The 23727-nt window shown below is 37.4% G+C and overlaps 1 protein-coding gene and 5 long non-coding RNA genes across 9 annotated transcripts; 5 read left to right on the top strand and 1 right to left on the bottom strand.

Annotated features, from left to right (window-relative positions):
- Positions 1 to 1045: 1045 nt before the first annotated feature.
- LOC145234587 (uncharacterized) lies at positions 1046 to 2180 on the top strand. Its single transcript, XR_013861300.1, has 3 exons — positions 1046 to 1174; positions 1648 to 1715; positions 2066 to 2180. It is a non-coding gene; the product is annotated as an uncharacterized LOC145234587 (long non-coding RNA).
- A 568-nt stretch (positions 2181 to 2748) lies between these two features.
- On the top strand, positions 2749 to 9083 carry LOC145233970 (uncharacterized). 4 transcript variants are annotated; one of them, XR_013861228.1, is made up of 7 exons: positions 2749 to 2907; positions 3461 to 3549; positions 3845 to 5599; positions 5707 to 5795; positions 6632 to 7255; positions 8121 to 8209; positions 8387 to 9083. It is a non-coding gene; the product is annotated as an uncharacterized LOC145233970 (long non-coding RNA). The 4 variants fall into 4 exon arrangements; XR_013861229.1 differs by lacking the exon at positions 2749 to 2907 and adding an exon at positions 2927 to 3080; XR_013861226.1 differs by lacking the exon at positions 2749 to 2907 and adding an exon at positions 3087 to 3345.
- A 1329-nt stretch (positions 9084 to 10412) lies between these two features.
- LOC145234048 (uncharacterized) lies at positions 10413 to 11823 on the top strand. Its single transcript, XR_013861258.1, has 3 exons — positions 10413 to 10582; positions 11259 to 11344; positions 11693 to 11823. It is a non-coding gene; the product is annotated as an uncharacterized LOC145234048 (long non-coding RNA).
- LOC145234049 (uncharacterized) lies at positions 11800 to 19689 on the bottom strand. Its single transcript, XR_013861259.1, has 4 exons — positions 19617 to 19689; positions 19381 to 19502; positions 15816 to 15946; positions 11800 to 12533 (listed from the first exon to the last, which is right to left on the bottom strand). It is a non-coding gene; the product is annotated as an uncharacterized LOC145234049 (long non-coding RNA).
- LOC145234037 (uncharacterized) lies at positions 14173 to 15229 on the top strand. Its single transcript, XR_013861255.1, has 3 exons — positions 14173 to 14308; positions 14671 to 14753; positions 15113 to 15229. It is a non-coding gene; the product is annotated as an uncharacterized LOC145234037 (long non-coding RNA).
- Positions 19690 to 19696: 7 nt separating the features above from the next.
- Positions 19697 to 23433, top strand: LOC145234050 (collagen alpha-6(VI) chain-like). Its single transcript, XM_080098820.1, has 6 exons — positions 19697 to 19771; positions 20834 to 20946; positions 21795 to 21949; positions 22188 to 22363; positions 22817 to 22909; positions 22971 to 23433. Exons 1-6 carry the CDS (start codon positions 19712 to 19714, stop codon positions 23058 to 23060), a joined length of 687 nt encoding a protein of 228 aa, XP_079954946.1. The 5' UTR covers positions 19697 to 19711; the 3' UTR covers positions 23061 to 23433.
- Positions 23434 to 23727: the final 294 nt, after the last annotated feature.

Raw genomic sequence — 23727 nt, 5'->3', positions numbered from 1 at the left:
ACAACAATGCAAAGGAAGCAATAGAATGTGTGCTGTAAACCATTAAGTACTGATAGCAAGATTGCAAATTGTGAAAGTGTTTGGTGATTGGTTTGACAGGCAACCAATCAAAAGCGTTAGAAGTGTCACGTGACACATAGCTCAAAATAATAGATGCAAGCCAAGTAATAGAATGTATTAATAAGTTTGCAAAAACAGCTTTAAATAAAGTTTAGGAATAGAACCAGAACCTAAAGCGTTGAGAACCTGCACAATTCAAATGTTAACAACTACAACATCGACACCTATGAACAATGTTAGTGCCTTTTCAAGAGGAAACGTACTGATAGCATATGGCAAACAGCACGTTGTAGGCAAATTACTACCGTGGCAGTTTAGCTGGCAGCTTTACGAGGGACAGGCCGGAGCTTATTGCATCGTAAACATCCTAAATTTCCTGCCAAAACACTGGAAGTAATTCTCATCCCAGAGTTAATTGACAAGTATTAAAGGGAAGAGACGACAAAAACCAAAACAAGCCTGTAAAACAAACAAACAAGCTCTGATAACAACAGGCTTAGGTAGTTTATAACAATCAGACATTTAAAGCATTAGGCAGAATTCAAGCTAGTCAAGCCTACCTCCGTCAAGATAATAAAACAACTTTTCCAGTTGAAATTGTTGTTAAAAATCACTGGATTAAAGCGCTGAAATATAAAGTTCGATTTCACAGTTCATTGTTCTAAATATTCTAAGCAAGAAGATACAAAGTAACATCTGAGTGTGAAACCTTATAACGTTTCGACGGTTTCTATTGTCATCTTTAGGTAAGAAGTAAAATGAAAGCAACAGAAGAGGCGCAAGTTGGCGCCGAACAACAAATGTTCATTGGTTGCAGCAAACCATTTATTCTGTTATTTCTGTCGGTTTTACTCAAAACCTTCGAAGGATTGAAATGTTTGAACGTGGATATTTGCCTCATATATTCCTTTAAACATTATGTACAACCGTGTTAATGTGTATTTGCATTTACAAAACCTTGTTTCTTATTTCTAACCTTAGACGTGTGTGTTGTATTTTTACATCATAATCAGCCTTATACCCCAACAATGCTTTTCGTCACAATACTGATTGTTAGCCTTATCACGTCATCAACGTGCTTTTCGGTGACCGATAAACCAGATCGAACGTTCAGGTTGGTTGGTTTATTTGATATTTGCTTGTTTTTATTTTATATTTTCCAACGAAGCGATTTTAGTGGTGTTTTCCTTGATAATATTTCTTAATGATACAGTTATCTCAAGTAAACGCGTTTCCATTTGCACCCCTCTTACTGCTGGTATAGAGAAACTTGAAATATAATTATTATTACAAGACAGTAGCTATCAACCCAAGTGTGTAGCCGTTTGACTTGGTCCTCTGTATTACAGTATTTCATTAAGCCGTTTATTTACCGCAATTACTACTAACAAGTTACTACTGGACGAACATGACGTTTCGGGCTTAAATAGAAATGTCGTGTGAAACGATTTAAATTGTGCCACAGCTTTGTCATATATTTACGCTAAATATTTAGTTTGCCACAAAACAGAATTCAGCAGCACTGGATTAGAGGTTTAGATTTCTATACTCGCTTCACAAAACACTCTTACTTGTAATTTTCTCTAGGTATACGGTTGGTTGGGATAATGACGAATTGATGGACGCCATAGAAGAAGTCGAGTTTGAATTCGCAGGTAAAAGCTGGAACTAAAAAACAAGGATGGTTTATTAATCGAGAGGTTAAGGGTTCGAACCCCGTCTCGGAATATTAAATCTGAGAGCGAAATTCGTCGAAATCCGGTGGAAGCAAATTTAAGAAAAACAAACGTCTGTAGAATCGAAATATTACAACCCAGCAGTTTGTTAAATAAACTGTAATCGCAATAAGATATTACAATGTTTTAATACATTAAACTGTGAAAGATAATAGATGTAGTAAATCTGCAACAGGGATTATACTTTTTTTTTAAAACTGTCACAAAGGTGTATTCAAGTTTTACCAAAACAACTGATTTATTTTCTGTGTATTATTTTTTTGTTGCAGGAAGCGAAGTGGATTAATGGATGAGAGCAAGACCACGGATACGGAATATTTTTTTGCAAAACAATTCAGACCAGGTCGCAAATAAACACGTATTTGTGAGGATTTTGTTTCAGAACCAGAATCTAAACGACAGAAACATTTAACCAGAATTCAAAAAAACAGTGTCAGATTAGATTGATCATGTAAACAAAAGCGCTGGGGTAAAATTGATGCCTTTCCTTTTGAAAAAAAGGTAAGCATTTCTTAATGCTTTGTTTGGTTCGAATAGCAAAGCTAAATCTACGTTAGCAACAAGAGCACTTGTCGTAAAATTTACTTGCATCGGAAATGCATTAAACGAGGTATAATCTAAAGTTACGTAGCAAAAGCATTGCGTCTACCACAAGCCAAGTTGGATAAGTTTGCTGTGTCTTAAAGGCTCGAAAAATTGTACAAAAAATCACAATTGTTTAGTTAATTTTATATCAACGAAAGTGGGTAAATTTTAAAATAGGTCAAGGTTGTACATCAATACAGTGGTTTCCAACCTATATCGACGATTCCCCCTTAACAATGTAAATCATTTCCTTTCCTATCCAATAGACTACACTATAACTACAAAGTAGATGCTAAACCATACAAAGAGCTTTTAAAATCGGGTCTTTTATCAACTTTACAGGATCATATTCCCAGAGCTTTATTGTTACATCAACCGTATCACTGCCTAAGATACTGGAAATATTTCCTTATCGAGTTTGACAAAATGTCGGCAAGTCACGGAATCGGAAGCAACGCAGGATAATAGGCGCGCTCAGCTGAGCCCACCAAGACTTTTACAACGTAAAGTCGGATACAACAACGAGGTAACAACATAAGGCTCCATTAACTTGACAAAAAAATGGTAGCTGTAAGATACACTGCCTAGGGGAGAAGGAAATATTTAGTTCGAGGTGTACGCAATATTAAACAGTTGTTATCGGATCTGGCATCAACAATAACCCAGTAACAAATTGAAAAACGCTAAAATGGTCAAAAGGTAAAAGATTCGAGTTGGCGTGTGGTTTTATGGCAAACAGTTTCATTTGGTTTCAAAAATGTTTTGATTTTTTTGACGTTACTAGATTTTTTGTGATCGCCCTTAAAAGCAATCTTTTGTTCACACTAAAAAAATACGGATCTAGGTAGTGTTAAGGGCAATCTTAATAGCTTAATATAATGAAAGGCTTAGCTTTCATTTTCTGTGTTTGTATGCTGGCAAGTTTCACAACCAGTCGTAGACTCGGATATAACAGAGTTATTTAGTAAGTTGTTTTTACTTGAATAAAAAAATGTAGTAAAAAATTAATACATTTTTTTCTGTAAATTATGTAAAAGATAAACAAGCAATTGGCCCTGAAAAAAGATATTCTGTTTCAGTAGAAAGATATTCTGGGATAGAGCTAGGAAAAGTCCTGAATACTTTGAGGAAGCGAATGATCAACTTTTCGACATGCAGTCTTCAATTGGTAAGCTTTCCGTAGCTGTTCTCAGATCGATTTAGGTTTTAGGCAAGTTGGAGTGAACTTTGTGCAGCCAACCAATAAAACAGTGTATTTTTTACCTAAAACGGACTGTTTAATCATTTTTTGTATTCGGCTGGTGGTCTATAGCCTAAACTGAGTTTAGAACCACTGTGTTAAAGCGCCTTGTGTTTTTATGTTTTACAAAGCTTCTGGATTTCGCAACAACATTGTCCATGATGGCGTCGATTTCTTACTTAAGGGTTTAATTAAATTCAAGTTAAATCTTGTTTTGTTTCAGACGCGGTGAATCTGCAGATTCATGACGACGAAGACAGGATGCACTTCAATCAATAACTCATGTGCCTCTCGTTAGATTATTCCATAGTAATGTTTGTGACGTTGAGCTGAAAACGCGTATAACAGTAAACAACACACCGGTTCATGTTGTCCTGTTAAAGTTTTACGTCTCAAGTCACGACATCGGAAGCAGAAGAGGATAATAATTGTTTAGGACGCGTCTGAGTTGAATGCAGCCACAAGTTAGCCTTCAATATAAAGTTGATACAAGTTAGGAACTCATGTAAAAAAACTGAAAACAGAAAATAAAACTTTATGCGTAAATGCGACCAAAGTATGAAGTTAATTGTCGCAAGTGTTTTCGCTACTAAAATAAAGCGAAATAAAACTTTGAGCCAAGTCGCGGTGATAAAAATGTCAACAGCACCTCAGTGTAATTCTGTCATAGCCAAATACCACAGTTTATATATCACAACGCAATCCCGCAATGCATACTCACGTCAAATGTACAAAGTTTGGGGTCAACTCATACGCAAACGTGCCAGCAATCAAAGGTGCCACCGAGCTTGTATTGTTCAGTTCACGTTAGTCCTGTAGTCGTGGGTTCGGATCCCACCGCAAACTACTTTTTCGAATTTATTTTATGAGGCAGAAAACGACTACACCAGTGGTTCCCAACAGGAGTAATTTTAAAACTTGAGGGGTGTAATTCACTTTCCCTCTTAACAATTCAAAACATTTTCATATCTCCCAAGTAGACTATACGACAACTACAAAGTAGATGCTAAACCATACAAAGAGCTTTCAAAATCGGGTCTTTTATCAACTTTACAGGATCATATTCCCAGAGCTTTAGTGTCTATTTACAAACCACACGTAAAACTAAAAGTAAATTCCTCCCCTAAGGTTAAATTTCTCTTGGAAGGCATTTCTTCCCGGTTGGGAACCACCGAGTTAGTGTATTGTTACATCAACCGTATCACTGCCTAAGATGCTGGAAATATTTCCTTATCGAGTTTGACAAAATGTCGTCAAGTCACGGAATAGGAAGCAACGCAGGATAATAGGCGCGCTCAGTTGGGTCTGCCAAGATTTTAAGACGTAGAGTTGGATACAACCACGAGATAACAGCATAAGGCTTCATTGACTCGATAAGAAAGTGGTGGCTGTAAAAAGGAAATATTTAGTTCGGTGTTCGCAATATTAAACCGTTGTTATTATTGTTCCTGGCCTTAACAATAACCCAGTAACAAATTGCAGAACGAGAAAAACGGTCAGATTGTAAATATTCGAGTTGGTTTTGTGGCAGACAGTTTCAAGTGGTTTCAAAAATGTTTTGATTTTTGGAGGTTAATAGATTTGTTGTCAGTCTCTGTAGAGATAACATAACATAAGAAATACTACAGAAGTGTCAATGACTGCCATTGGTGGGAGAATTAATAGAAGCCTATGAACTGCAATAAATCAACATGAATTATGAGTTGCAATGAAATTGCATGCCAATGCTTTTGTTAAATTATAAAATGTTTAGTTTAAAACGACATTTGGCGCTAAAAATTTGCCAATCTCTGCGATCGCCCTCACGCTTGTAACAATCTTTTGTTTAAACTAAAATAAACTGATCTTGGTAGTGTTAAGGACCACCTTAATAGCTTAGCATAATGAGAGGCTTAGCTTGCATTTTCTGTGTTTGTATGCTGGCAAGTTTCACAGCAGTGCGTGCTTTTAAGCCCGCATTAAACAGAGTCGGAGGGGGGTAAGTGAAAGTTAATTTTACCTTTAAAAAATAATAATTTTAAGTTTTACAAATTTTGCAAAACAAAAAAAATCAATTGGTCCTGAGAAAAATATATTTTGTTTCAGTACAGAGATTTACTGGGACAGAGCAAGAAAAAGTCTTAAATACTTTGAGGAACCGAATGACCAACTATTTGATATACAATCTTTGATTGGTGAGACATAACCGCTGGTATCTAATCGCTTTAGGTTTGAGCTAGTTGAAAATGAACTTTGTGCAGCCAGCTAACAAGGCTGTATTGTTTTATTTAAAAACGAAGTGGTTTAAAAAAATTGAGAGACTAGTGATCCATGGCCCTAACAGAGTCCAGAACCATTGCGATAACGAGCCTTATATATTTAGCTACAAAAATGTTTGTATTTCGTTTCACAACATTCAGTTGAGAAATAACACGCTTCATAGGTCCATCCCCTCAAATGGCGTCGGTTTCTCATACCTTAGGGCAGTGGTCCCTAACCGGGGCGAAATGCTTCCAAAGAAAAAAATGTTAAGTTGCAAATTTGATTTGTTAAGTGAGGAATTCGTCGGTAATGGTTGGGAACTACTGATCTATTTTTTTTTTTTTTTTTTTTTATTATTATTTTACGACAATCAGACGACAGTCCGGAAACTGAAAACTGTCCTTTGTCGTGTCACCATACGAGAAATAAACGTATTTTCAGATAAAGGGTAGTCGATAATAATAGTAAACAAAAGATGAAAAGCGAACGAAAGAGGTTAAAATGTCAATAAAATCGGCAGCAGAAATCAAAATCTATTACACGCATGCAGATATTTGTGAACGGCATGGAATAATGACAGTGTATGGGCGTCTGTTAAATCAGGATGACCAAATAGTATGAAACGAATAATTGCACCAGGAGAAAGATTGGAAAGAAATGAAGCGTTAAACTTAGCGTTTTCTGTCAGAATATTCGAAACAGTAGAAAACAAAATTGTGCTGATCTATTAGAGTCCAATTCAGGTTTAACTTTTTTGTGTATGTTTCAGACGCAGTGAATCTACAGATTGATGATGAAGAAGACCGGATGTACTTCAAGCCATAACTTAAAAGCCTTTCGTTTTACTATTCCATAGAGATGTTTGTGATTTTGAGGTATAAACGCGTATACAAGTAAACAACACACACTGGTTCATGTTGTCCTGTTAAAGTTTTACGTCTCAAGTCACGATTTCGGAAGCAAAACAGGATAATAATTGTTGACGACGCAGCTGAGATGAACGCAGCAACAAGTTAGCCTTCAACATAGGGTTGCCGAAAGGATATAATGGAAAAAAAATGAGGATCAAAAATAAAAACTTTATAATAAGCTGACGGAAATATAAAGGCGATGATTGTTGCAACAAATCGTTTTTGGTGAAAAAAACGAGCTGCTTAAAGTTAGATATGCAGGCCTCTGGTTAAGACGTTAAGGTAGCTTTTTGGTAAAATGGGTGTTGTTTATATTGGAAGGGTGGAGTACAAGTTTAAATCGTTTTAAGTTCACTGCAGGTTCGTCACCTTAGCATTATGAAAGGGGTAGTTTACTTCTTATGCGTCTCTATGTTGGCGAGCTTTGCGCTTACAACGGTTGATGCTGTATCATATGGATACAAGACACGTATCGGAGGAGGGTGAGTGAATGGTTCTGACCTTTTACAACCACAATAAGAAATTTGCGGATTAAATAAGTGCATTTTTTGTTTGGCCTTGCTGTACACACAAACAAACAGCACAGTAACGATTTCTCAAACCAACTTACTGATTTAAAAAAAATGTGGTCTGATAATAAAGCATAGCCTGTTAAGATTTAAACCCAGGACCTTTTCCTGTTTTGTCATTTAAGCGACACAGGTTTAGTTTCATTTTTACCGTGAACAAACTCGACTGAACGCAAGCATGTAGAAATATTTTCAAAAAAAACAAACAATTTAACAATGCGTATACTATGCCGAATTCTAGGTATTCCCTAACTCAGGGGTGCACAACCTTTTTGGAAAGACGGCCGCATCGCAGATCTTTATTTCACCAACGGCCGCCAATTACCTGCTTGTTTTTGTTTTTAAATTTATTATGTGAAAATAGGGCTTGTCCCACATACATAAACCATCTAATGGCGTCCAAAAAGCCCTGAACTTGATCCACAGATTGAGCTAAACAGTCTGAGCTGTTTATGACGTCATAATCTATATTGTGACGCAAGAGGTGACTGTTTATTTGCATTGTTTGCATACAATATGCGGATATAAAGTGTGATGCACGGGGTTTCTAGGCTGGTAATGTCTTTTTCAGTCTTACAAAATCTATTTAGTGCAGTTTGAATGTCAAAATATTTAGCAAAAGAGTTGTTTTTACGTCACGGCCGCCAGTGCATATATTTTAATAAACATGTTCACGGCCGCACAAAATCGTCTATTCGGTCGCATGCGGCCGTACGGCCGCAGGTTGTGCACCCCAGCCCTAACTTTATAATTTTCATGCAATTTTTTAATGTTTTAGAGTCAATGTTCCGTGGGACGAAGGAAAGGAAACATTGGACTTATTTGATGATCAGAATGAGCAAATATTTGACGCTAAATCGTTTTACGGTGGGTTATACTGCTATTACCAGAAGTTTAAAGACGGTTTAAAACAAGTCTTGTGCAGTCTACCGTCCAAAACAAGAGCACAGTTGGAAACAAACATAAGAGCCATAAATAGATGCGAAAAACTATTTTTTTAACTGTTGGGTTCAATTCAGGTCAACATGATTATTGTTTTTTCAGATGCAGTGAATCTACCAATAGACGATGAGGACCGAATGTATTTTATGCATCAATAACCTGTACGAGTCATAAATCTGTGTTACATTTAGTAGCCTTGAATTTTTGTGCTTGGCTATAGACACGCCAACTATTAAACAACAACGCAACGGTTCATGTTGTCGTGTTAAGTCGTGTTATTTGACACCTTGTGCTTTAGCAAATTTTGCAGACCAACTACGTTCGGGCACTGCGCAGTGCGTGATTCCCATTTTATTTGTAAAATGCACTCGTTTGCAACGAGATTTTCTACTTCTAAGCACAAAACTGGCAAGTAATAGTCACATCTGGAGAAACCAGTGTTTTATGGCAGCTGAAGTCCGGTTCAGACATGGCACTGGAGAAAAATACACCACCTCTGTACATTTAATCCCGTGTCAGTGATGCGTGACGAGAACAATGAGTCGGCCTTCCTGGTTATAGTGTTCTTTGATAATAGTTATTAAAAGCGACAAGTTGGCTGCAGCATTAAGTTGCAGTATGGTAGTGCTAGGCAACCGAGTGTTGCACAACCAGCCATTGGCCAAAGAGCAAATGGGCCGTGGAGCAAAGTAAGTCATCGACTTATCCTTTGATCAGAATTGAAAGGCTAAAAAATGCTTGATTGTCTTCAATAAGAATTTTTTGAGTAAAACAGTTCGGTGTTTTATTAATAAAAAGTTTAAACTATGTTTAACTTAGTTATTACAGCTCTGAAATCTTAAGATTATGAATAGCGTTGTTCATATTTTTTGGGTGTCTGCGTTTGCGAGTTTTGCGCTCACAACGGTTCATGCTTTTCCGCATGGTGTCCAATCGAGAAACAAGGACAAGTAAGTAAAAGACAAGTTTTCATCAAATTACTTAACACAAATAACCAAGATTCGGTTAAAGCTGGATAAACAGTAAAGCGGCGAAGGGGTCAACTTGTGGGCAATTCTAAACCCTTTTAAACTATGCTGTCGACTTTTATGTTTAGATACCCATTTATAGCCGGGGATGAAGAAAAATAAAGCGTCAACTACTTTATTGAACCTGGTGATCAACTATACGACATACAATCGTTTTTCGATGATGTATTACACTTACAGTAATATTCTGGCTCACAGAATCAGCGCCTACAAACTTTTACAAAACATTCAAATTGGTTTACAAAAAAAAAAGACCTAGTGAATCTTCAGATAGACGACGAAGACAGGATGTACCTTCAATAACTCATATCCCATAAGTACATATTGGTTGCTGACTTAAACAATAAACAAACCAACATATCCAGGAATTATTTTTGTGTATTAATGGTTCTCACTAAGGTCTGCACAGCCTAAGAAGCATGTGGGCTTTAGGTGGCGCCCAAGACGCAAAAAAACTAAAAAATCTCCAACAAAATTTATTAACAACTACAAAATAATTCTAAAATTTTTGGTTCGCACCTAATTTGCTGCCCTTGTGTTGTAATAGTCACCAAGAATCGCAAATGTATAGTTTCTGACAACAACTATAGTTTGTTACAACAACAAGTTTGACGACCACCGCGGGCCTGCTAACATAAGTTCCACGTCTCACATCACGAATTCGGAAAGACAACAGGATATTAATTGTTAAAGGAGGCAAAACTTTGGTGCAACGTGTACAACATAAGGTTTAGACGCCAGCATATCACGTTGAAAATAAACCGAAGCCAGAAAATATAGCTTTTAAGAATTAGAACCCGTTCTGTATTGAAAGTGTTACGACAAACGCCTCAAAAAACTTTAGAAGTGTAACTTGGTGAAACTATACGAGTTTTAACTCACGATAATTTCTTCGGGACTTAGTCGGTTTCAACGAATAACAGCAAACAGATATTGATAAAAAGTATATATATTGTTATTTCAAAAAGTAAAAAAGTGTAGTTTTAAGTATAAAAAAGTGAAAAAATGATATTTTATAATGATAAAAAGTAAAAAAGTATATTTTTCTGCTAAAAACTTTTTATTTTTGTGGTTTTTGATGTTATTATGTTCAAGTCATCAATTTTAAATTTTGTTATAGGTTACAACAGTTTTTACAGAAAAACATAATGAAGGTCTTAGCGCGAACGATCTGTGTTGCAGCGCTGGCGGTTTTTATGCTCACAACGGTTCGCGCGTTCAGATTAGGGGGACGAGTCAAAAAAACAAGAGTGGGTGGACATGGACACGAGTGAGTAAACGGTTTTAAACTTTTGTTACAAGTTACATATATTCATCCTAGCTGGTACGAACAATCTGGCGATCCCCTACTACGAAGCTGACATGTACAGCATACGAGGCAGGCAACGGTGCTTGTGATTCGACTTTCGGCGGATTCTCCACTGAGCCTGTGTAGCTCAGTTGGTAGAGCGCGAGTCCCGGAAAAGACTCCTGTCGTGGGTTCTAATCCCACCACAGACTAGATTTTTCTAAACTGTGCCTTGCCATATGGTGGTGCTTGGGAGACCAGTTGATTCGGTATGACGCCTTTAATAGACCTGGCGTGCTGTGATTTGTTACATTTGAAAACAAATGAGGTTTAAAACCGTTTTCTTATTGTTTGTACTGCTCGCGGTACAGATCTGGACATGAGAAAACATTACATCCATCCAATTCAGTCACCTAAACGCCATGTTATCATATGAAATACATAGACAAAATAGACTGAAGCGGTGGGATTTGAACTCCAAACCTCGGGCGTTCGGTGTTTAGCGACACAAGTTTGCTTATTATTCAGGAATTGGGAATTTATGCAAATTTGTGTCAAAACCATTTCATCACAATGGAAACTTTCGAGACGAAAAAGAAACTATTAAATGGTTATTTTTATTCTTTATAAACCTTATACACACATATTAACGTTTCAGAAACCACCGTATTTGGTGGGATGGAGCAGGAAATGATTACAACTACGAACTGGATCATCAACAGTTTGAAACAAAATCGTTTCATGGTAAGATAGTGTGTTGTTAATGGACGTTGATGCCACCAACCTTAAAGAATCTTAAATTTCGTCAAAAACAAAGCCATGTCTCCGTGTTAGTTTAAAGTTTGAACAGGACAAACATTACCGCACAGTTTTACTTCAAAACAGGAATACTAATGCAATGTTTGGCGGTAACATGCTACTATTAGATAAAAGGGTGTGGCTACACAACATCTTGCATTACTCTGATTAGAAATAAACGTGAAATCTTACTCTGAAAGTCGTTTGGAAACGAGTTTGGTAAAAGGGCGAAAGTGGCACAGTTCGTCTGCAAACCGACGTCAAATTTTTACGACTATTTTTGCTATTTTGCAGATGCGGAGAATCTAGCGATAGACGACGAAGACTTGCTGCACGATTAACATACGTAGAGTACTTAATTGTTGGTTTGGGATTCGATGTTAAGCTCGAAACGAAAATAAACAAGCAAAATATTATGATACAAACGTCTCGTGTAGAGCTGCAAAGCGTTAATGAAATGGTGGGAAAAAAACTAAAATGCAAACTTTGTTACTTTGCCGGTTGTTCAGCACAAAGTTGTAAACGGGCCTGAAATTGGAGCCTGAACCCGAAAGTAAAAGCTCGAAACCCGAACCGTTTTTGTGAAGCCCGTTTTAGGTCCGAAAGTTTGATTGACAGGCCCATACATTAAAATAATGAAAATACTAAGACAACAAATACAAGAGACAATTGGTCTTAAACAATGTGTTTTAGCCCGGCCCGACTTACAACTTTGGTTCAGCAAATACAAATAAACACTTCAGAAATATCAAAAGATTACATCAGGGCTTATTTACAACGAATTCGCATTGAGTTTTAGGTTCAAGCCCAGTAGTATACTTTACCTGGTAAAACACTAGAAAACGTAAAATCATTTTTTTTAGGTTTTACCGCATTTGATAAAAAAGTTTAAAAAAAAACAGCGTACGGCAATTTGAAACAAAAACAACACACTAGCAACTACTGAACCTGTGTTAGAAAATAATAAATCAAACAATAAAAAGTTTTAAATACTGCAACATTGACTTCTTACATGACGATGCAAATTTGCATGTTGTAGCATTTCGTGACGTCACGTTTGCAAACACGAGGTCGCATCGGATTTGACCTTCAGATGACATTCACAATCTTCCGGTCGTGATCTACACTGTAGATTCTACAGAAATAGAAAGTCGATCGCATGAGATTTGGACAAAACACAACAGACGGCTAACTGCAAGAAAATTGATTTTACAGAAAAACACATTTCCGCGAGATCACGATCAACGCATGTCTGGGCCACATGGAGTTTAAACAACTGCGTAAAAAAATTGTATTTGTTTGCGACAAGTGTCATGTAAGGAGGGAGAATTTCAAGCACAAGTATTAGCCGCATAGTTTAAAACACCAGACTGGGACATGAAAACTAGATTATTCAAAACATTAACCGAAACCGTGTATTTAGCCCATACATCTTTATTGTACACGGTTTAATATTCGCTGTTTTGCACTAAAGAAGTCAACCGAGTTTTCAAAACGTTATGCATTAAAATGTGTTCGCTTTATACATGTTATTAGATCAAGCTGTTGTTGGTATTTTGTGCAATTTCTTGCCAGAAACAATCTGTTCAAGCCACTCCTTGTTGGTAGAAAATACTTTGTGCATCTCACGGCAGCTAAGGTTTAGATTTACTTTTACTCGTAGCAGGAATTTGACTTGTAATTGTTGAAAATAAGACAAACTAAGGACTCAAATCAAAGACAAGGACTTTTTTTAGAAATAAGGACAATAAATTTTAGACATTGCCCTTTAAAATAAGGACAAATCTTACAAATAAGGACGGTGTGGCAGCCCTGGGTATTACACTAATATTCTGGCTTAGAACGAGAATCAGCACCAACAAACGCCAACTTCATAACTTTGATTTATTTAAACCTTACAAATTTATTTCTTGCAGATGCAATGAATCTTCAGATAGGCGACGAAGACGGGATGTACGTTCAATAAATTATATCCCGTATGTAAATATTGGTTTCTGATTGAAACAATAAACAAACCAATGTATCCAGGAATTATTTTTGTGCATTATTGGTTCTCACTGAAGTCCGCACAGTCCAAGTAGTGCGTGCGAGCTAGGTGGGGCTCAAGACGCAAAAAAATCAAACTCCAAAAAATCTACCAATAAACTTTATTAACAAACTATCAATCCTAACATCTTTGGTTCGCACGTAATCTGTTTAAAGCCCTTGTCTTGTAAAAGTCACCACGATTTTTACTGCAAGAATCGCAAATTTAGTTTCTGGCGAGTATAGAAAAGTTTTGTAACAACAATAAGTTTGACGACTAATGCGGGCCTGCTTACATAAGTTTCACGACTCACATCACGAATTCGGAAGCAGAACAGGATGTCAATTGTTAACGGACGCAAAGTTTCGGGCAACGTATACAACGTGAGGTTTTCAGTGGCCAGGATATCACGTTGAAAATAAACCGAAGACAGAAAATAGAGCTTTAGTGTATAAGAGATTAGAACCTGTTGAAGAGTGTTACGACAAACGCTTTAAAAAAAATTCGAAGTGTAATTAGTGAAACAATAACGAAAACGGGTTTTGACTCACGATAATTTCTTTGCAACAAAGTCGTTTTTGACGGTTAACATTAGTCAGATGTTTAAAAAAGTAAAAAAGTATATTTTTATGTTAAAATAGTAAAAAATATATTTGTCTGTTAAAAAAGTACACTTTCATGGTTTTTAATGTTAAATTTTGATGCTATTATGTTCAAGTTATAAGTTTAAAATTGTGTTATAGGTTACAACACCTTTCACAGCAAAACATTATGAAGGTTTTAGCGCGCACGATCTGTGTTGCTGCGCTAGCGTTTTTTATGCTCACAACGGTTCGCGCGTTTAGAGCAAGACGAATCTATAAAACAAGAGTGGGTGGAAACGAGTAAGTAAACGGTTCTAAGTGCCGAAAAGACTCCAGTCGTGGGTTCGAATCCCACCGCAGGCTAGATTTTTCTAGCCTCGCCATGGAAATGCTTGGGAGATCGGCTGATTCGCTACAACAAGGCCTGGCGTACTATGATTTGTTACATGTGAAAACAAATTGGTTTAAAACATGTTTTTATTCTTTGTACGGCTCGCGGTAGAGATACGCTGTGATAAAAACACTAGATCTATCCAATTCAGCCACCTAAAAATTTGTGAATCGAAACGATTTTTTTCACAATGGAAACGAGATGGAGTAGAAACTATTAAATATTTAGTCTTGTCCGTTATAAACCACAGACACGCATATTATTGTTCCAGAAACCATATTGGCTGGGATGGAAGTAAAAATAATTACAACTACGAACTGGACTATCAACTGTTTGAAACAAAATTGTTTCATGGTGAGATAGTTTGCTGCTTATAGACGTTGCAAACTTAATGCAACCAACCTTAAAGACGCTTAAACTTTGTCAAAAAGCCATGTCTTCAACTCTATGTTAATTTAAAGTTTGAACAGGACAAACATTACCGCACAGTTTTACTTCAAAACAGGAATACTAATGCAATGTTTGGCGGTAACATGCTACTATTAGTTAAAAGGGTGTGGCTACACAACATCTTGCATTACTCTGATTAGAAATAAACGTGAAATCTTACTCTAAAAGTCGTTTGGATAACGAGTTTGGTAAAAGGGCAAAAGTGGGATAGGTCGATCCGCAAAACGAGGCCAATTTTTTCGACTACTTTTGTTGTTTTGCAGATGCGGAGAATCTAGCGATCGACGACGAAGACTTGATGTACGATTAACATACGTAGAGTACTTAATTGTTGGTTTGGGATTCGATGTTAAGCTCGAAACGAAAATAAACAAGCAAAATATTATGGCAAAGCGTTAATGAAATGGTGGAAAAAAACTAAAATGCAAACTTTGGTACTTTGCCTGTTGTTCAGCACAAAGTTGTAAACGGGCCTGAAATTGGAGCCTGAACCCGAAAGTAAAAGCTCGAAACCCGAACCGTTTTTGAAAAGCCCGTTTAGGCCCGAAAGTTTGATTGACAGGCCCATACATTAAAATAAATGAAATACTGAGACAACAAATACAAGAGACAATTGGTCTTGAACAATGTGTTTTAGCCGGGCCCGACTTGCAACTCTGGTTCAGCAAATACAAATAAACACTTCGAAATAGTAAAATATTACATCAGGGCTTATTTACAACAAATTCGCATTGAGTTTTAGGTTTAAGCCCAGTAGTACTTTACCTGGTAAAAACACCAGGAAACGTAAAATCATTAGTTTAAGTAACCTAAGGTTTTACCGCATTTGATAAAAATGTTTTTTTCAAAGATGCTACCAACCAGCTAAAAAACAGCGTACTGCAATTTGAAACAAAAACAACACACTAGCAACTACCGAACCTGTGTTAGAAAATAATAAATAAAACAATAAAAAGTTTTAAATACCTCTGCAATATCAACTTCTTACATGACGATGCAAATTTGCATTTTGCAGCATTTCGTGACGTCACGTTTGCAAACACGAGGTCGCATCGGATTTGACCTTTAGATGACATTTACCATCTTCCGGTCGTGATCTACAGAAATAGAAAGTCGATCGCATGAGATTTGGAAAACACAACAGACGGCTGCGAGAAAATTGATTTTACAGAAAAACACATTTTGCGAGATCACGATCAACGCATGTCTGGGCCACATAGAGTTTAAACAACTGCGTAAAAAAGTTGTATTTGTTTGCGACAAGTGTCATGTAAGGAGGGAGAATTTCAAGCACAAGTATTAGCCGCATAGTTTAAAACACCAGACTGGGACGTAAAAACTAGATTATTCAAAACATTTACCGAAACCGTGTATTTAGCCTATTAATCGTTATTGCACACGGTTTAACATTCGCTGTTTTGCACTAAAGAAGTCAACCTCATTCTCAAAACGTTATGCAATAAAATGTGTTCGCTTTATACATGTTATTAGGTCAAGCTGTTGTTGGTATTTTGTGCAATTTTATGACAACCACTTATTGTTCTGCGCTTCTGCACTATAATAATATGGTCTTAGATTCTAAGAATATCTATTCGGCAAACACGTTTATTGGGCAAAATTTCGCCGAAATGTTTTGTGTATGCCATTACAGAGTAAAGTTATTTTCTCGCTGTTAAGTTAAACAACTATTTTCCGACCCGACTTAGTTCACCCCAAGGCTTCCGTCTCTCGATTTTATCAAACCACCTTCTCTCCTTGTTATCGCGTTTTTACGTCAATCGTGACATTCGTGGACGTTTATAGCCACATCGGTTCACGACTGGTGCAAAATTCCTCGTTTAAATCCGCAATTCACGTCTGAAACGTCGAGAAGAAAAAAACGTACCAAAAGAAAGCGTTTTTCGCGTTAAATTTAAAGAAAAACTCATTTCAACCTTTGACGGTCTACATTCTAACAATAGGAAGTCTGTGTATCAAAGCAACGTTAATGTTAACTTTTAAACTGATTAGAATTTAGTTAAGGCGAGCCTTTAAAGTGTGAAACAAAAAGGTATTAGGCATATGTAAGTTAAATTTTATTGCGATGTGTGCCGTTAATTGGCCATTACGTGGTAGTTCATCGAATTTGCATAGAACGGTTTGAAACGACAAAATTAAAACTTTGATGAGGTAAATTCACGATCAAAAATGGCTTTGTAGGTTTTCGTGATACGCCACTGGTAGCTGATCGTGTTGAAAATTGAAAGTTCGTAGCATGCTGGAGCTAATTTGTTTATTGCAGAAATGTTACAGCGTCGTGCACAACTATTAGCGCAGAGTTTTGCACAACTATTAGCGCAGACAACAAACAATTTCTTGAAAATTATATTTGACACAAAAAATCTACGTTCTCAATGCGTTTAGTTAGATTTGTCAGTTTTTGTAGAGATTTACGAAAAAGATTTGAAACAGTGGTTCTCAACTCAAGCCATGGACCACCAGCAGCAGTATATTGGTCAGTAAGGACAAGAAAGTATCCACAAATAACATATTGGTCCATGGACCACCAGTTGAGAACCACTGATTTAAACTTTAGCGAATCTCGACTGACAAAAGCATCACAATGATTTCAGCGTTGTTTTAACTGTTAAGAGGAATAAAAAATGTCTGCGCGCAACTTCGTGAAAGTTAAGCCCATTTTATCGCCCGCATAACTTCCTTTTTTCCGGGAAAATAAATAACCACAATCCAGAAATTCGCAATTTGCCCGCAACATTGATTCGTGCCCTGGCAAATCACCCAATTACACATGGATTTTACCGTTTTTGTTTGTTTAAATGTTCTTTATGCTAGATTCTGGCAAATCAGACTAAGTCAGTTCAAAAGCAAATTTGCATCCGCAATTATGACGCAACTGCAAGCGATTATAATCCTTCTACTCATTGGGCTTTGTTACGTCACAGTGAAAGGTAAGAAGCATGTTGGTGTAGCTGAGTGCTTGCGGTGAGATAAGGATCTAGAAATAAACTTGGTTAACATTGAGAAGAGCCTGAAGGTAAAAACAATCAGGTTTTTGATAAGGCGCCTAATGTTGATCTTATAAACGGGATGGGCCCTGCTTGTGTTTGCATAAACTACTGCATGCCATTTAGTAATAAGGTTGTTCCCAATTTAGAATGAAAACAATAAGTGTATATAAAGTGGTAAAACGTTTTTTTTTTTTGCTTGAAATCAGCAAATCTACGAGGCATTAAAGTTGTCGTTTAAAAGTTCAAAACGCTTTAGGTTGCGCAAGTATTTCAGGCTTAATGATTATCTAGAGCAGGGGTCACCAAACTACGGCCCGCGACCACATTTTTTGGTTTGCCAAATCGTATTGATAACTTTGCAACATTTAAAAATTAATCTACTTCTTACGAAAGTTTTCCTGTCGCGATATGTAGAATTGATATTGCCTTGTTTTATGGGATTATAACGCCCGGGATTGACCCAAATCCAGTTTGTTACGTCACAAACAAGACTACAAGTGTTAATTGTGCGCAAACAATTGCTTTCTTTGGTCACTTGTGACGTAATATTCAAGCATTGCTTGTAAGATGAGACTAACTTTTGAATTTAACAGTCGCACCACCAGATTTTTAATGGGATTATAGAAAGACCATATCCTGGCGCCCCTATCAAAATCGCCTTGCGGGCTAAGTTCGGAAAGACGGCGCTAGGGCATGTAAACTATCCGGCCCGCGCGAATTATTATTAAACTTATCCGGCCCGCAATGAAAAAAGTTTGGTGACCCCTGATCTAGAGCAATCATGTCGCTATGTTTCTTTTACCAATTAAAATAAACTCTCAAATCAACCTAGTGCTATAAGGTTGCAAAAATATGCCCAAAAATTAAAATGGTTTACCTCAGAAAACTTTTCCGGTTTGCAAACAAACTTTTCCCGCGGGGAAACTAAACTTCGTTTTCCGCACATTTTAGGACTGACTTGTTACGAATGCGTGAACGCAGCTTCCAACGAAGAATGCCAGAGAGTTGGAAGTTTGAGAAGATGCCAAGAAAACGAGGTGAAAATTTATCTCGAAAATGTGCTTGTGTTTGCAATTACTCTCTACATGAGGTTTTAATAGATTCCACAGTATTAAAACAAATACTTATTAACTTGATAAATACTTGTCTGTGTGTGCCGAGCGATTTTAAGTTTAACTGGCAACAATCCCGCATTAATTTTTATTTTAAATCCCAACTTTAAATCATTTTAATACTTCAACTGTTCTAAAAAAAACTCGAGTGCTTTCTGTTCCAAAAAAACAAAATTATTCAAATGTTTCAATTAACTATTCAATTATTGGGTTATAATAGCTTTAGCTTTTTGTGAATACAATGAGAAACTTTGCATTACTTAAAACTTTAACACTCAGAAACTTTGCATCACTGAGATACGGAAACAAGTAGGAACAACGAAAACTAAAATCACGAAACGATGCAAGCAGGCGAAGGCTTGTATGAACCTTTACCGGCAGAACTCAATAGGTCGATACCCTGGTACTTACCGTCAGTGTGCATGGGAGCAGGGAAGCAACTATTCAAGCACTGTGTGTCGCTGTTGCTGCGCAAGTAATCAATGCAATTCTGGTCTCTACGACGCGTGCCGAGGTAGGTGGGGGAAAGTGTCCTGGAAAAAGGGTTCATGCACTACAGTCCAGTTCTTCTTTAGGTCATGTAGTAAACGTAATGGTTTACGTTCACTTTTCTGCCCAAATACAAAACTGGGAAATAAACCACCAACCTTTTTTCTTCAGCCGAAACGAGAGCGCTTGCCCCAGAAGAGAACGAGGTCCGGTGCTTTCCCATCACGGGATTCCCCGTCAACGGCAAGCAGAAATGCAGCAGAAAAAATTTGCCCAGTTCACATTGTCACTTCACTTGCGACGAAAATTACATCTTGCACGGAGAAAAAGACATCAGTTGTCAGAAAAGATCAGCAGAGATAGCTCTGTGGAGCGGCGAAGTCCCTTGTTGCGCGAGTAAGTTGCACCGCTGATGGGGTTTTAATTCTAGCATAAAATTTTTGTGGTGTAAAACTTTTTTGTACAACTAGACAAATGGTAGAGCTACTAACATAAGAAATCACAACTGCAAAGTATGCTACCAATCGGTGGTGTAAAACGCACAATTATTTAATTAACAGCGAGACTGGCATAGAGATGCCAGTTGCAAGTCGTATTATTGTTTACTTTTGCAGTTTGGTTTTAATTTACAACAGCTAAATAACATTTGTTGTCTGTCTTATTGAAAAGAATTATCCTTTCTCTTTTCTCAAATTGCACCCATTCTCTATTAATTGTATTATTCTGATTAGCAATTTATTTAAAGCAGGGGTGTGCAACCCGCGGCCCGCGGGCCACAATCCGGCCCGCCAAGCCATTTGGTGTGGCCCTCAACAACACTCTGATTAGTTTTCGGTAAAACTCCTAATTTGCTATACGTAACAAGAATAAGCTAAACCAGCGCATGGAACTTAATTCACCCAGACCTATGGTCTTCTATTCGCACTAGGTGCTTGTTGCGTACTATACCGAATGTGACGTAATATACCTCTATGTCTAGTAAACAATTACTTTGTTGTGAAAGACAGTGTTGCGACGATACTTACTTGCACCCAACATTTTAAAGTTGATTTTAAAAGCAAAATAAAACAAAACGCAGGGGTGTGGAAATAATATCGACCTGATATTATAATGCAAGCCGCACAAACAGTAGTGAAAAAAAGTGTAAATACGGTACATGAAAAAAAATGTGTGGCCCTCGCTTGATGTCCGAAATTGGTTATATGGCCCACCGCCGAAAAAGGTTGCACACCCCTGATTTAAAGCATATATTCAATTAATAATCATTAATCACCCTCAAAAGGTGCAACACAACCAACACTTGACTGTAAAGCTTACTATGTTATGGAGCATTGCATAAAAATGACTTAGTGCAAGTTAAAAACCATCTTACTTACCAGGTGTTTGTCCTCCGTATGAAACAATTGACCTGATTATTGCAATCCAATCTTCTGGTTATGCAGAGGAAGAATATTCAATTGTCAAAACATTTCTTGTTGACCTTATCAAGTAAGTGATAAACATAAATCCGCAAATATATGTATGCAATGATAATGGATTAGCATTGAGCATGTTATTCGATTTTGATTCAAACACCATTGGTACCCAGTCTGCAGTACATGGCAGTTCCCGCCGAGATCTCGTGCGTGCAGGAACCACAAATCCTGCGTGCGCGCGTGCACGACCCGTAAGTTCGCGTGCAACGCCAATTTCAGCGAGTAAAAGAGGTCAAGGCAGTACAATTAAATGGCTTTCGTGCGAAATTTCCGCGTGCAACCCCCCCAAATGGGCGTGCAAATTTAAAAAAAATAATCACGCTTGCAGCTGCCAGACTTTGCCGACTGGATTGGTACAACCAAAATTATTAAAAAACGTACATACACAGTCTTCAAATAATTGTGGGTTAGGTTGAAACTAGAAATGTCAAGCTTTAAATAAATTGATGTTTTGTGCAAACTTTTTTCTTTAAAAAAACTGTACCAGCTTCACTGCTTACCACCTGTTGCTTCAAGTTGAGCAGTTTTAATAAAAAAACAGACACCTGAAATACTTTTTGTCTCATTCAAAAATAATGCGTTTAGAGCTCTCTCCCAAACAAACATAAATACCAAAACAAAAGTACCTAAATCAGCAGTGCATTCATCTACAATGCAAGAAAAACAATCGGAAAACAACTACTTTAAATAAACCTTCTGCGGCACAACAAGCAATAATGTTCTGTTGCTATTGAGCAAACGAAATAGTTTTTGCGTCATCCGATCAGCTGTTGGCGTTTCCCGCCTTTTTGTATGATATCCGCACAATGTATTAAACAAACATTTTTTTGTAAGTTTTTTTACGATGTTGATGTTTTTTAGAGAGATGGTTCAATTGACTTCTTCGGACACCAGAGTAAAACTGTTTTCCTTTCAAGAGAAGCCCGACCCATTCGGAAGGTCGCCTAAAATCGGTTTCAAATCGCCGTATGCCGTTATCGAAAAAGTTGAGGAGTTAAAAATGTCGAAGGGAAAAGGTATTTCTAAAAAGCACTTTCAAATTATTTTCCATATTTTTGTCTCCTAAAAATCTTCTAAATTATGTTTTATTTATCAAGATATTTGCAAATTCCCATACATATGGTGTATTTTACTTTTTAACACAAAACTGTTCTAAACCAAATTTCAAGCATGACTTGCCTCCAAACACATCCAATAAAACAGTTCAGTTAAAGTACTTTACTAATGCTTAAAACAAGTTACAACCGTTCGCAGGTTCCAGTTGGTTCTGGACGCTTAATCTGATTCAGAAGATGGTTTTTGCCCCGAACTTTGGTAACCGCGAAGATGCGAAAGACTTTATTGTGTTGATTGTGAAAGATCTTCCAACAGACGATTCTCTGTATGACGCAACAATACCAGCGCGTCAACTTCGCGACGAAGGAGTCAAGGTCAGTATTCTTCTATTCTAATGCTTCGCAAGCTTTCAGAACATTTGTATTGTATAGCATATAAGGAATAGATATAGATTTCTCTACTAAGTTTATAAAGCTCTTCTGCAGCTGAAAGCGCGCAGTACAGGGTCTAATCATTCGTTATCGCGCAGTGTTTTCGTTGGTTGTTACGTGCTTGCGTTTAATTCTTTTTTTCCTTTGTTTATCGTGCACTGTACTACGCGCTTTCAGTGTTGTTTACCCTGATGAAGACGACCTATGTAGGACGTCGAAACGTTGGAATAAAAATACAATTACCTGAAGAGCTCTAAACACTTGATATTATGCCTGACAGGAACAGTTTTTGATATTACGCCTGGCAGGAACATAAATTGCTCTATTAAGTTACACCATCCAGGAACATTGTCCACAGAAAACCAATTCTAAAACCTTTTGACATGTTTTGCACAGATTATTGTGATCGGAATTTTGCCGCACGACAGCACCACCACGCGGGAGTTATTCATCAGCAAACTTTTCCAAATTACCGGGTCACGTGACAAGGTGACGTCAATCGGTGGTTCCCCGTTTATCCCCTCCCGACTAATTTCGTTTTATTCTGCAGATTATCATCGCCGACGGTGGAGCTGAATCGTTCAACGACAAGTTACCGTCGCTCCCTCAAGCACTGTGCGGCCAACCGTGCAGCGACTAGTGTGTGACGTCATAATGTAGATGTTCTAAATGTTTGTTTCGTTTGTTGACGCTGGCCGTTTCTTACTTTCTGTGGTTTGCTGAAGTTTGCTTGCTGTTGCGTTTGTTTGTAAAAGTCGCTAAAATCCTTGTTGCCACTAACGATTTTCGCTAAACTGTACAAATGTCATCTATGTTAACATGTACAAACAACAAATATAAATAAAGCCAAGACATGGATCAGTTGGTAGAGCGCGAGTCTCGAAAAACTCCTGTCGCTGGTTCGAATCCCACCGCAGGATAGATTTTTCTAGCCTACGCCTAGCCATGTGGTGGTGAATGCTTGTGGTGACCGACTGAAAGCCTACAATAGGCCTGGCGTAATATGATTGAAATATGAATAAAATTCGATTCCAGGTTAACCATTACTGTTCTTGCACAAACTATACAAAGCGTTTTTACCATCTTTATAAATCAATGCTTCAAATGCTCTAAATCAGGGGCGGGCAACATACGGCCCGCGACGGGATTTTGAGCGGCCCGCAGACAGTTTCTGGTCTTACATGATAATGTGGCCCGCGGCCACAGTCTGCTACAATCCCCCACTACTTGCTTACTACGTCAAATTATAGTTGTAATAGACAGTAACGCTCCCCAATAGCAAAAAAAACTTTCCCGTCGTTGTTACC

The sequence above is a fragment of the Phallusia mammillata genome, chromosome 6 (genome assembly GCF_965637545.1).
Source record: "Phallusia mammillata chromosome 6, kaPhaMamm4.hap1.1, whole genome shotgun sequence".
NCBI lineage: Eukaryota > Metazoa > Chordata > Ascidiacea > Phlebobranchia > Ascidiidae > Phallusia > Phallusia mammillata.
This window is presented reverse-complemented; position numbering and strand designations above follow the sequence as displayed.

Bases quoted from the DNA above. Each gene is read 5' to 3' on its own strand.
- LOC145234050 (XM_080098820.1), top strand. From the start codon at position 19,712: ATGCAGCAGAAAAAATTTGCCCAGTTCACATTGTCACTTCACTTGCGA. The intron at 22,364-22,816 runs GTCAGTATTCTT...TGTTTTGCACAG, and splicing joins TTCGCGACGAAGGAGTCAAG to ATTATTGTGATCGGAATTTT. The intron at 22,910-22,970 runs GTGACGTCAATC...TTTATTCTGCAG, and splicing joins TTACCGGGTCACGTGACAAG to ATTATCATCGCCGACGGTGG.